This window comes from Strix uralensis, chromosome 5 (assembly GCF_047716275.1).
Source record: "Strix uralensis isolate ZFMK-TIS-50842 chromosome 5, bStrUra1, whole genome shotgun sequence".
NCBI classification, from domain to species: domain Eukaryota; kingdom Metazoa; phylum Chordata; class Aves; order Strigiformes; family Strigidae; genus Strix; species Strix uralensis.
The window spans coordinates 6,846,129-6,859,572 of NC_133976.1; the positions used below are offsets into that span (position 1 = coordinate 6,846,129).

At 38.3% G+C, this 13,444-nt stretch overlaps 1 protein-coding gene across 6 annotated transcripts in view; it reads right to left on the minus strand.

Moving 5' to 3' along the window:
- Positions 1-4,102: 4,102 nt before the first annotated feature.
- Positions 4,103-13,444, minus strand: part of USP6NL (USP6 N-terminal like) — a 133,054-nt gene continuing 123,712 nt past the window's right edge. For all 6 annotated transcript variants that reach the window (XM_074869751.1, XM_074869748.1, XM_074869750.1 and 3 more), the window contains one exon: positions 4,103-7,696. In XM_074869751.1, the coding sequence (XP_074725852.1) occupies positions 6,258-7,696 (1,439 nt within the window). In that variant the 3' untranslated portion in view covers positions 4,103-6,257. The remainder of the gene's footprint in view (positions 7,697-13,444) is intronic.

Sequence of the window (13,444 nt, forward strand, 5' to 3'; positions counted from 1 at the left end):
CCTTAGAGAGTGAAAAGTTGATTGGTGAATTGCCTCTAAGGAAGACTGAGGCCAAGAGGACTGTTTTAAAACCACTTAAAAAAAACCTACAGTGATACCGTGTTTGTTCTAGGTTACCTTTACAGAGCACATGCCCAGTAGTTTGAAACCTGTTGAGTTGCAGAATGGACCAAACTCATCCTTTTCTGAGAGTATGGGTTCTCCATGTTGCACTTCAGCCAGGGTATCGCTTGACTTTCAGAGGAAGAAAGCCCAGAGGTTGCTAGAAACAGGCTTTGTACTGAACTCCATTCCCAAACACTAAGGCAGTTAAGCATCACCACCTTTGAAAACCCAGCCCTTTTGCTTTTAAGCCGTGTGAGTTTTAGTATAAAACCACACATTACTGCTGGATTCAAGTAGAGTCTTCAGCCAGTAAAGCTCTTCCACTGACTCATGTTGCAAAAACCAAGTTTTGATAGCTGGGTGCCAACTTGCCTGAAAACACCATCCAACCTACCTGATGGAGATCACTTACTGCCTTTGGTGTCACTCTCAGTGACACACAGCCCAGCCTGTGTTATCTTTGGGGAAAAAGTCTGGGAACAGGTAAGCTTAAAAAGAAGACAGATCAGACAAAATAATCTTACAGAGTTCTTTGTTATAAAAAACAAGAGAGATCTGTTTTTTTCCTACGCGACAATACTGCAAATGAGTCTAGAAGACACTGTTGAACTTGCAAATGCAACACTCGAAGTGGATGGTTTGAACCAGAAACCAGCTCTCGGCCTACTAAGAAGGAGCACAGGTGTCCTAGTTCAAAGCACAGGCTTCAATTCTCTGCCTCATCTCATTTTGAGCAGAAAATCTGTCAAAAGCAACATATTATCAGGAAACAAGGAGGTATTTACCTAAGCAAATCAAGCATGTTGTAGCTACATCTGACCTATTGCCAGCCTGAGCTGCCATGTTTCTGTGACACGATGCAGCATTTTGCAAAAAATGCTTGATTGGCTCTGCGTGTAATACAGCTTTTGTTGCTCGAGACCAAGCGGAAGCAACCTATGACGTTGGATTGCAGAGACTTTACAAGTGCCTCCACACCACAGTGTCCTTCACCAATTGCTAAATTAAATTGCTTTCTGTCAGATAAAAAACCTTTCCAGAGAATTTCTGACCAACTATAATATTGAGAATATAAATGATTTTTTTAATTTGCACATTGTCTAGAGAGAGAAAAAGCTGAAGAGGCAAACAGTAACCTCTGTTATTAACTGCTTTATCACGTTCCCAATGAAGTGCAGAAAACAGCAGCACAAAGGCATCACAAAACCTCTGAAAAACACGAGCTGGCACATTATCAAAGTAAGGAGACAGAAGAATCAAGCACAGCTCACCTTGACAAGGCTGACAATAAAATCATCAGTAAAATAAACATACTAAAAAAAAAGGAAAGCCAGAACAAGATATGTTCATTTTCAGATTATTCAGTACACGTGTTTTTGGATCTTCTAAAAGTACCATTGATTTTTCCAGTAACATATTAACTCCATAAACACAACAAAAGGCAGCTGGTGTTAGTGGAGAGAATCAAATCACTTAGGAGAGGGACGTACACGTTCCCTGTTGTGGTAAGAAGTCCTCTTGGCACAAAGAAGCCAGAAAATGGTGTCTTTCCCCAGCTCACCAGATTCAGCAACCACTTAAAGGTTATCCTCAAACGACTGCAATTATATTTCCAATTTCATCTGCTGGCCTAGTCATCTCCTCATTTCAACTCTGCCATTAAAAGCATTTAGATTGTCTTAATATTCCCCAGAAGAAAAAGAACAACCCTGCAGTAAACTATGAAGTAGCTTCATGCCATCTAAACAGGAGCCTAAACGACACTTGGTTAAGTAACTGTTAAACTGTAACTATGCTACATTTACAGAGCTTTGCAAAAATGCAGTACTTAAAGGAGTACAGAAAAAGATTATATTTTCCTCTCACTGAAGTATTGAATGCAGAATGTACTCCGCTGGAAATGAAACGGTGGGCGTTTGATGGCGTATTTTAAATAGTATTCCTCTTTGTGCATGCAGTGTAATGCCACCCAAGGGGGGGATTAAAAAAAAGTCTGTAATTTGCAAGTCCATTTCAAACTCATGTTGAGGATGATGTGAAATTCAGGATAGGATTCTTGAGAGAAATCTCCCTGGAAAATGTGTATGTACCTCAGGGAAGCTTTGGATTTGCTTCCCCACACTGGAAGGCTGTTCTGTCTTTTGACATTTCAGTGTTGTTTACTCTTGGCATCTAATTCTGGAATTATTGAGTGGTTTATTACAAAGGTGTATCTTTGACTAACGATAAGATACTTCTGCAACCTCCAAGAAATCTAAAAACCCCTTATTATTCATCTTGAAACTTAATTGTTAGTGAGGATATAGCGGTTACTTTTACAATAAGGGATTAATCCTGCTGTCAGATATTATGGAGGTAACTGACACTTACATGTGTGAAGGAACTTCCTTCTTGGCCCTGGGAAAAAACAGATTGCTCACATTGGTCTGATCATTCTCAAAAAATTGCAAACAATATCATGCTTTAAGGCTTCAGGTAGTCATCGGCGGGGATTAGGAGGGAATACTCTCCTAATAGATTTCTGGCTAAATGGGTTTTCTCTTTCCTCTGCGTTTCCTTCCCTGAAGCATTATAGACTGGCCACAGATGGATCTGGGGTGAGGAAAAGGGTAAGATCATTTTCCCGAGGTCGGATTCTCTTCCTCAGATGCCCAAGTGAATGGATGTTTAGCTTTAAATTCATCACCAAATCTGATGTCAGAAAAGTATCTTCCCCTGGGTCAGAGAGGGATGGCTTCTGCCTTCGCTTGTAGTGCGCAACATGGCTTGATTATAGAGATAAGCAACTTGATCATGTAATCACATCCCACTCATCAAAAAGGTTAGGAGTTACCAGTGATATCATGATCTTTCCTGCCTTTTTTCCATGGCCACAACAATCTGTACTGCAGAAGACTGAAGTGCTTCAGTCCAACACTGAAATCTTTGGATTTAATCTAGCATAGAAACAGAGTGAAAGGAAAAGCAACCACAGAGGACCACAGCATATACTCAAGTGATTTCCTTTTCCTCTTAAATTCTAATTAGTTTAATTTCACTTAATTTTTGCCACACACAAGTTAGACATCTATCCTTACTTAGCCCTCTGCGTTCTTCTGTGTTAGGGGAGAGAGTGTGGCATTAATCACTCTCCAAACCTGTACCTTGGACTTGGCTCACTAACCACAAGGAGAGCCATGACAACTAACTTGGACAAGAAACCTACAGTCCATATAGCTCAAAGTAGGGAAATTTTGGAAAATTATGAAACCATAGGAAGAAAAGGTCTCAAGTATTTTATGTTGATACTTACTGCTTGGCTGTTTTCAGATCAAAGAAAACAGTGACAGAAAAGCTCTTACAAGGATATCTAATCCATTACACTGAGATGATCCCCTCTACCAGCAAGACACTGGCACAGCCATGTCTCACTTCACTCTTCATCGAGGGGTTTTTGTCACTGGTATGAATGACAGATTTGAATCTGGCAGTACCTTTAGTTTGGTTTGTCCAGTTCAATGAAGATAGAAGTCTATTTTGCACTACAAACAAATGACACAAGGCTTTTTTTTTTTCTTTACCAAAAAAAAAAAACCCACACCTCTATACTATCCTCTAAACATACTTGAGAGACACAGCAGCCAGTCAGACTATTATTTTGCACTTTGATCAATGCAACTTTGCAAGTCTCTCATGCCAACAATTCTCCTCTTTGGAACTGGTAATGGGCACGACTATTAGAACAAAACCAGAAAGTTATGCTCACAGTTTATACTCTTACAGGTTAAGGTTTAGTAGTGTAGTAAAGTATAAGCAATAATCTTGCTGCTTCTGTAATAATGCAAAAGCACTATATAGTATCCATATTGCTTAGTCTAAAAATTAACATGTACAAATTCAATAGGACATACATCAAACATATATATGTATACACGATTCACTTATGAAAAGCAGGTATTTGTTCTGAGAAGAGCAAAAGTCCAGTTTTGAGCTAGTCAAGAATAAAGACAAAACAACATAAGCTTAATTATTATTATTTTAACATGTTAAAAATACAGTCACATCAAAATAGGATACACAGTTATAAAACTGTTGCAGATGACATAAGAAAATAGGGTGTATATATTTTTATATATAAAAATCTACAGTATTTACTAATGCTGATACATATTTTGGAGCCTTGTGTTGCTTGCACAAATAAATTGTACAGCTTTGTTATGAATTACAGAACCGTTAAACACTGAGATTATTACACTTAGCCACAATATTATATACATACATTTCTAAGCTGTTGTAACCAATTAGAACTAAGGTAAGCCCAAGTCATATTTTCTTCACAATTTTAGTTCAGTTTCATTGTAGTGCTTTGCTACTGTTACTTTGCTGCAGTTTGCAATTTTTAAAATATAAAATTGCCCAGTTCATTAAAAATTACATCAGACACATTATATACAGAAAAAAAGGTTTTGAAATATACTAAGTAAATGTTACTTCCATTTGTAAAAATTGTTTTACTTCTGTACCTTAAAACTTAGAGCCAACCTGCAGCAATAATAGGCACTAAAGCTCATTCTTTAAAGGGAAAAAAAAAATATTCTATGTTTCAGTTAACAAATCTTACAAAACAAAAGATACAGGACAACCTTCCAAACCATCCAAAACTGGTGTTGATACCAATGTTTGGTACTTCAGTATTAGAAAAATCTCTGTTAAGCACACCAAGGACCTCTTCTGGTGAGATCCTCATCCACCTCAACTCCCACTGGTTTCAACGAGAGGTCAGTGCATTCAGCACTTACTACGCGGCACCCAGCAGCTCGCAGGACTGCATCCCACATGTGCCACTTAACCTGCTTTTTTTTTTCTTCCACCCCCATTTCACAGTCAAGGAAAGGAAAACACGAAGTAGAAAAGGCTGCAAAGACCAATTAAAAATACTTACATTACCAGGATTCCTATTAACAGTCTGGATCATTTTAGTGTAAAACACCGCACGGTCTTTCAGCAGCCTGATAGCACAGCAGCACATGTCCAATCACAGACATGAACCTACCAGCTCTTTGGGGTAAAAAAGGGCAAAACAGAATGGAATTGACATGACAAAACTTAAGAGAAGGGACACTGCATACTCACACAGCTCAGGGAATATCAAGCCTTGACCAAATCTCAGACTCCTGCGTGTACTTTACAAGAGTGTCAAGGAGCTGGTCATTCTCTGATACCTGTGAGATTTGGCCCTGCAACTAGTTTATTTAGTTTGACAGCACAGCACGGCAAAAAGTGAAGGGTGCAGCACCATTTCTGTATCTGGCATTACTCTCACTGTGCTCCAATATTTTGCATATAGGACGACATTCTGAAGGTAGATTTGGGTGAGAAGGTAAAAATTCTCCATTTCGATGCACCTAAAAAACTAAACACTGCCCTGAATTTTAAGCACCATTTCTTAGCCAGATTAGAGAGACATTTTTGGCTTTCCGCTTTTGCCTGCTTGCTCCTTCTTGCTGAGGAAAGTGACAACAGTAGTCAAAGGAGAGGAAATTAACTCTCACATAAGATTAAATTAACAATCCCAAAGCATCTCTCCTGCCCAGAACAGATACCGGGATGCTGAGGCAGCTGTATAAAAATGACAGAAATTCCCACTCAAAACGAATGGCTTCTCAAATAAATTACAAAAAAAAAAAAAAATTAATATGAAATAAAAGTACTTCAGAAGCTTTGCCCAAAGTTAAATGCATTTACATTTAAACTCTTTAGCTCTTTTCCATATGCGTTTGTGTATTATAAGTGCACACTCACACGCACGCATACACGCATCTATACAGTGCATTAACAATGTCAGTCAAAATAAAACTGGCAAATGTGTTACAGGTTTTAGGCAGAAAGATTGTAACACGAGTTATTTAAATGTAAGGAACAATGACAGTATTAACCACATTGTGTATATGATCTTATTGCTATGTCTATGTGCATCAGATCACTTTCAATAGCTTCAATGCAAGTCTAAGAACTCAGCTAGCCTTCAATGAAAGTCTGAAACATCTTTGAAATAGTGTTGTTGCTTTTGAGACTCATGTGAACCGTCTGCATTTCACAGAAGAACTGAGGTGGACTACTACTAACATAGTAATGTTTAACTGGTTTTGGTTCTTGCCATCTTACTCAGATTCTCAGAGAAGCACGGATTCATGCATAGACAACCCATCATTTCTATTTCGATAGTGTTGGGCTTGAGCTGATGGGCTTGAATATTGGTATTGTGGTGAACCATGATCTTCAAAGGTTGGTGAAGTCCTGTATCTTATTGGACTATCCACAGAAACAGCAGGAAGACTATGGTCTTGAAAAGGTGTTGACTGAAAATGCTGGTGTTTCTGGATATTATCCAAGTGGCCTTTGTTAACATCTTGGCTCCAGGGCTGCCTGTAGGGTTCATGTCTGTAAATATATGCAGCATCTGGCCACTTTCTATCTTCTGGTAAATAATCCACTGGAGTGATTATGAATTTGACACCTGTGGGGGACCTTGAGTTGCTGGTATAAGCATCAACAGGGGCTACTTCTATCTGACCAGGGGCTGGTGAAAGAGGATTTTGGCGACCGACAGGATAGGAATTCATTTGTAGTTTATCTGGAGAATAATCCACTGACATAAAAGAACCATATGGCCTACCAGAAGGGCTGGTTCGATTCCCGTGATAATGCAGAGGTACAGAACTTGTATTGCCTATACTGGAAACATGCTTTGGAGAATTTCCATGGTAAGTAGGCGGATTACTATAACATGGCAGTGGCTGTTTTACATTCAGTCCATGAGGTGGTCCCTCAGATTGCGATGAATACTTTGGAGATCTGGGTTGTGAAGCGAAGGTGTAATTACTGGGTATTTTTAATGGAGTTGGTATTTTTTCAGTTTGCTTTCTTGGACTGTTAGAATATGCTACATGCCTAGGACTCTGCGGATGAGCTCTCTCAAGCATCTCTTCAACAAGATTCTCATTTTCATTCTCAACTTCCGGAACATTGTCATACTGAGACGCATTAGACCCCCGCTTACCTTCATCAGCATCCAAAACCCTCATCTTTTGCTTTACATTCAGAGGCTGCGTTTCTCCAGGACTTGGTGGTGGGCCCAAAACTGAATGGTTTATGGGCCTTCCTTTTACCTCTGCAGTAAGTTTCATTGTCTTTTCAATCATTTTGATATCAGATGGTTTATTCCACTTAGGTACAAATTCCCTTCTTGTATTTGAAGTAGCATTCGAATTTTGATTAGCAGCTGCATTATTATACTGTCTGGAGTTGTCTTGCTCTGTTGGATGAGGCTTTCTTCTAGTATCTACCTCGTTCTTAGGCATACTACTCTGTGTCTCTATTGGTCGAGTTTTCTGCTGTTTTAAGGAAGGTTTCTTTTCCAGTGAATTAATTCTTTTTCTGTTATTTGGTGAACTTTCTGGTTCTTCTCCTGGGGACGGCCTCCTCTCTGTCCTTCTTGCTTGTGTACCAGTGCTGTTCTGTCCATTAAGCATTGGAGTAGAGTTAAGTATAGCAGACTGAGGTCCTGATGGAATCTGCCCCAATGGCTTCTTTGGAAATTCATCTTCTTTACCTAAAACAAGAACAGTAATAACATAAATTCACCTTTGTACAGAAGTCTTCTTTGATCTGTTGGTCATGCAAGCAAAAATAGCTACAAACTCTATTCCCTGGGCCTCTCTCCGCGTCACCATTCTGCTGAACACCTCAAAGGTTTTTCTTTATACTGACTTGGAACAAAGATTTTGTTTAGGCTCTCATCTCAACCAGTTACTCTAGTCTTCCTTTCTACAGGTCTTGCAATCTTGCCAAGCTCTTGCTCATTCATGACTCTGCTGCAAAAAATCATTTTCCTAGATGACATTTTGGTTACAGTACCTACTCTGCATATAACCCTCCTCACAATGTCCCTGTCACCTTAAGTAAACTACTTTCTCCACTTTAAAAATCCTTCCCAATATCCCCCTCCCAATCTATTGTCTTCCATTCATTCATCTTTTAACGTTCACCTCTGGTAAGCTATACTATTAGCTGTTCACTTACACGCACAAGCTTCCTAGCAGACATCTTTGAACTTTATCTCACTTCTTTTTTTGGGTGGAGCTCCTCGTGAGCATCTGCACAGTTAAGTCCTTAGTTCCCCCTCAGCCTCTGCCTAGAAATTTAATCTTCAGTATTAAAAGGCTACAGTATAACTAAAAGGCTCTATGCAGAATCATATTTTTTTCAAGTCATTTTTTTTTATCAGTTATAGAACAACGGAAGTAGCTACTACTAATACTGGCTACATCATGATTTCTATTGAGTGTTCAATGGACGAGTTTTGCTGAACACAAGGACATCATTTACAGAACTAGGATACAAATGGAAAGCTCTCCCAGACTGCAGATCAACACATTGCAACAACCAGTGGTAAACATCAGTTATGTGGGGACCCAGAACAATCTACACTGTCACTACAGAAGAATAAAGAAGTGTTTCATTGTTTGATGCTGGTCATAGAACAATTTACATCGCATTTTCCTCTACAGTCTTTCTCCTTAGCAGTCAACATCCTTCATATTCTCAGCCAAAGTCTTTTATCATATCCACTTGCACATAACTTATTTAATTCTGTAATACATTAGTTTCCCATTATAAGCAGAAAAGGTCGCATACTTCTCATTACATATATTAATCTAAATTTAATTTATGTGATGTTCAGTATTTCCCAAAAAATAAAAAAACTTTTAAAGTCAGCATAACCAAACAAATTCTACTCACTCTGTACCTATTTATTAAACAAAAGCTCTGCTCTAAGGAAAAAAAAAGAAATGGCTACCCTTGCTTAAATGTTATGCAAAATAAATTATATAAAATGGCTGTGGGTAAAATAATTTAGTTTAATCACTGCTTCTTCCTAAGACAAGAACTATAGAAAATTTCGCCATCAGCAAAGATCATAAAGTTAGCACCTTTCTAGCTATTTGTAATTAGAATTCCTTTTCTGTGTCTATATGGGTTCACAGGAGCGAATACATACAAATGTCTCTATCCCTGACACGAGTGCTAAGTGAGCTATGTTCATTTTTACAGTCAATAGTATGAGTTGAATCTTTGATGTCTGGTTCATGATAGAGATACAGAGAGGAAAGCCAGCAACCAAGGTCAGTATTATTTATTATAACGGAATAACAAACTACCATCACGGATCAGTTGCTATATAAACTAAATGAAAACTTACAGTTTGTGCCAGCTAGGAGAGAGCAGGAGGACAGCAGAGAAGAATACAATGACACCATGTGCCATGACAAGATAACTAAGCAGAAATACTGAACAGAAACGGACTGGTTTTGCCAAACAATTAAACTAGACCTTTCTTGATTTTCAAAGTCTTTCTGAGGCCAAAGGTCATACGGAAACCTACTCTTTCCTTTAGAAATACATAATTTCAGAAACCTCAGATTATCTATAATAAACACAGCCTACTCAGGCTTTCTGTAGAAAAACCCTCCACTTATTTTCCCCTAGTTATCCTCTGCTCAATTATGATAATACAATTATTTAGATACACAAACCTATGCTTTTACACCGAAGGTACTCACTGTCTACCTTGCTATGACTTGGCAAAGGAAGATACTCATGCTGAGCTCTCTCCTCAATTACCTGTCCCCCAAAAGGGGGATTCCACATGTTAAATCATCTTATGGGATTATACACCTGGCACACTATACTCCATGATGGAGAACACCTACGCACATGGTTGCGAGACGGTGCAGCAGGTTACATGGTGGGGTAGGGCCTCAGCATTGGGCTCCAACAAGTGGCTCTTGGAATTACAAGTCTTGTGGTTTGGTCTCTCTCACTACGGGGTCATGCTATTCACAGACTGGGCTAAAATCTGGAGCATGGATTTGTAAACTTGCACTCCCCAGCAGCATGCCTTTGGAAGAACAGATGAGGGGACAGAGGAATGAGTTGCATGAATGCTGTATACTAAAGGTTTAACAGCTCTGCAATGTGCTGTCTGCTGCACCAGTCTCTTCAAAATTGTTCTTTATTCTTTATGAAGAGGAGTTCACTTTCTGAACTTGCTTCAGTTTGGCAAAAGGCATTTGTACCACTTAATTCCATTTGCATCCTCAAACAGTATCAGGCAAAGCTGAAGATCTTGTCTTCTAAATAAAAGTGAATTTTGCCCATAATAAATATTCCTGATACTGGAACCATGTATTATAGTGCTTTCGATCTTACTAATTTTGAATGTTAAAATAGCATGAACTCTGAATGAAGAAACAATATTCAGAGTACAGACCAAAAACTTGTCATCTAAATCGTACAGAACTAGTGCTTATATGCTGCTAATCCATTTATAACCTTCATGTGATCCATAGTAGTTATGGGGTAGCATAATAAAATGGCTCCTCGACATCTGTAAATTATTTAATTTCTGTCCTTGTATGCAATAAATGTTTTAGAAAAATTATTTATTTTCTTTCATGCTTGAAATTAAACTATTTAAGCTATATATATAAAAAACCTGAAGCTCCTCTAGTAGCTGCAATGCTTCCTTCATTTGTACAAATACATTAAAAGCATGAACTGAATTTCCTTTCTTCCAGCTTTTACTCTAAGAAATGCATACAGAGCAATATGAGATCCTTTGAAATATACTTGGTTGTACAATAAAGGTGGGCTTTGTGTGGGTTTTTTGTTTTTTAATTTCACACACTTAAGGTTTCTTAATTACCATTAAGCTCTAATAAAACCCAAGTGAGAATACTACAGACATTTTTATTGAATTCTATCTAGACTGCTTTGAAGATTACTTTCTGTCATCTTTCCTTCACATTTCAAGGTAAAAAACACACTACAACTAGGCATATGTGGGCTGCACTGTCTAGATGATGTATGCTATAACATGAATTACAGCTGTAAAATTAATATCAGAGAAGTCTTACCATGTCTGCTGTGAAACTGTTAAAACTCAACATTAATTCACGTACTGAGTAACAAGCAAAGTGTTCCAAGAGAATAGCTCATTTAGAAGAAAACCTCTGCATTCTAACAGCATGATACCATGTTTATAGGCTGGTAATACTGGAGCTTAGTGCTTTCAGGGAAAACAAAAATATGGAAGAATAAGTATGTGTGGAAGGAGGGTCAGTGGGGAAAAGAAGAAATACAGCTTTAAATCTTAGCCACAGGGCTTCCACAGAACTTGGTTTAACTTGACCTCAGACAGAAACAACAAACACAGCTTGCTTAATCAACCACATCTGCATGTGAAACTTTAAGAAAGGCCACATTACTGAGTTGAGTACCTCTAGCAATCAAAGCTACAAAGCACAGGCCTTGTTCTCATTCAAAAATGCTTGAGCTCTCATCACCTGCTGCCATAAAAAGCATTGGAAGGAAAGGAGTTATATAAGAATCTACAGTGCTGCAGCACAAAGACATCCTGCAAACCGGTCACCTTCTACAGGAAACCCAATTGGTTTTACACTGCAGAACAGGTATTTAATTCTAATTTAAGTATACAGAACATACATACATATACATACATCCACACAGAGCTGTCACTTCCAGTGGAACTACGAAGTACTTGAAAAACAAATAAAAACTCCCAAAAAAGTCCTCAGAATAAAACAAGTAGAGGATAACCAAATCCATCACCATGCACATTAATACAATGAGACATTCCTCAAATGCACAAAATAGCATGCAAACTATGTCCGTGAATGCTTTAAGCAGTCCACGATCAGCAAGCACAGCAAGAAAACCATGATGCTGCATGCTGGCAAGAAAGAAAAAAATTAATAAAAGCAAAAAGCTGAGGAAAAGAAACCACAATGCAAAAGCAAACAAAAGAAACCAAGTCACAACAAACATCTCTACGGTTAAGAGGCACACAAAGAGCTCACCTGAGAAGCATGCAAGAGCATCAATTCTTCTTACAAGCCGTGTATCTTTTATCTACTAATTTTCTACTCCAGATCTGCCTAAAGCCTCACACACAGCCATCATCTCAACCATCATCTTTACTACTTCAACTAAACTCACTATTCAAACTCCTCAGATCTGGGCATGCAGAAATTTTATTTGGATGTTTTCAAGGACATTCAATTTAGTATCTGTTTGTGCTGTTGATCCAAAGTCTGAGTTAATTCACTTTCTGGACATGCCTCCTGACTGAGGAATGGAGAAACTTTTGAATTCTACAAGTATTTCTGGGACAAGTGCTTTTCTATACAATCTATGATGTTTACACACAAGATTTAAAAGCATTTTAAAACTAGGAGTTAAGACAAAGCTGTCCAGTTCAGCTGTGATTTTTTTTTGGCAGCAACCTCTACAATCATCGAATATGCCTTTGTCTTCTGAAGCAAACCGGGCAATCAGATTTTTCCTAGATTGCCAGTATTTGCATGAGATGCAGAACTGGGTAACTCTGATCCTTCTCTCCCACTCTTCCTTCAACACAACAGGTTCCTAGACAGAGTTTAGTTACCGGCTTTTCCCAAAGACAAACATAATAGCTTACATCAGAATTTACAAAGCTGGGACCTTTAAAAGAAAGGTAGTGATTTAGTTGGCTTGTACGCAGTATAGCATAAAATAAGCAAAAAACAAAGGAAATATGGTGAAAAATGGGTGAGGAAGGAGAGAAATGGAAGTAGAGGTAGACAATTTAAGCAAAACAAGAACAATCAGGTGCTTCTTTGCTGCTGATAAGCACATTACCTGATATGAAAAGGAGCAAAGCAAGTATGAGCAGATCTGATTCTTCCCAAAGAGATCAAAATTCAAGTCATATTAAAGAAAGTTTTAGTCTACTGACTTCTTCCTGCTCTAACAAGTCTTGGTCACCACCCAGTGGAAGTCGATCTCAACTACAAGACCTTTACAGATAATTGCTTCAGGAGGCACTAATAGCCTCATGCACTGAATAGCAGACATATAATTGGAGTAAAGTGCTTTAAGTGCTCTCTCCGGTGAATAACAGTCTAGTCCTTAATTTCAGCACCAGAATACATGCACTTTGACTGTTCTAACACAATTTTCAAGGATGGTAATGGTCAGAAAAACAACTCTTAAAATGACATCTTGATATTTTGTGTTTATTTTCCACCAGTGATGTCCCATCTTACTTCTTCAGTTTATAAGTCCAACAGAATTTTAAAGAAATTTAAGTGCCTGCACTAGAAGCTCAAGCTGCTGTCTGAAAATCAACCTCTGCTCCTCCTCTTTTATATGCCATCATCGGCAAAGGAGTTACTAAAATTAAATCTTGCCTGACAACTTAAGGGTAGAACAAAGTACACCATTTGCCTTTCTGCTG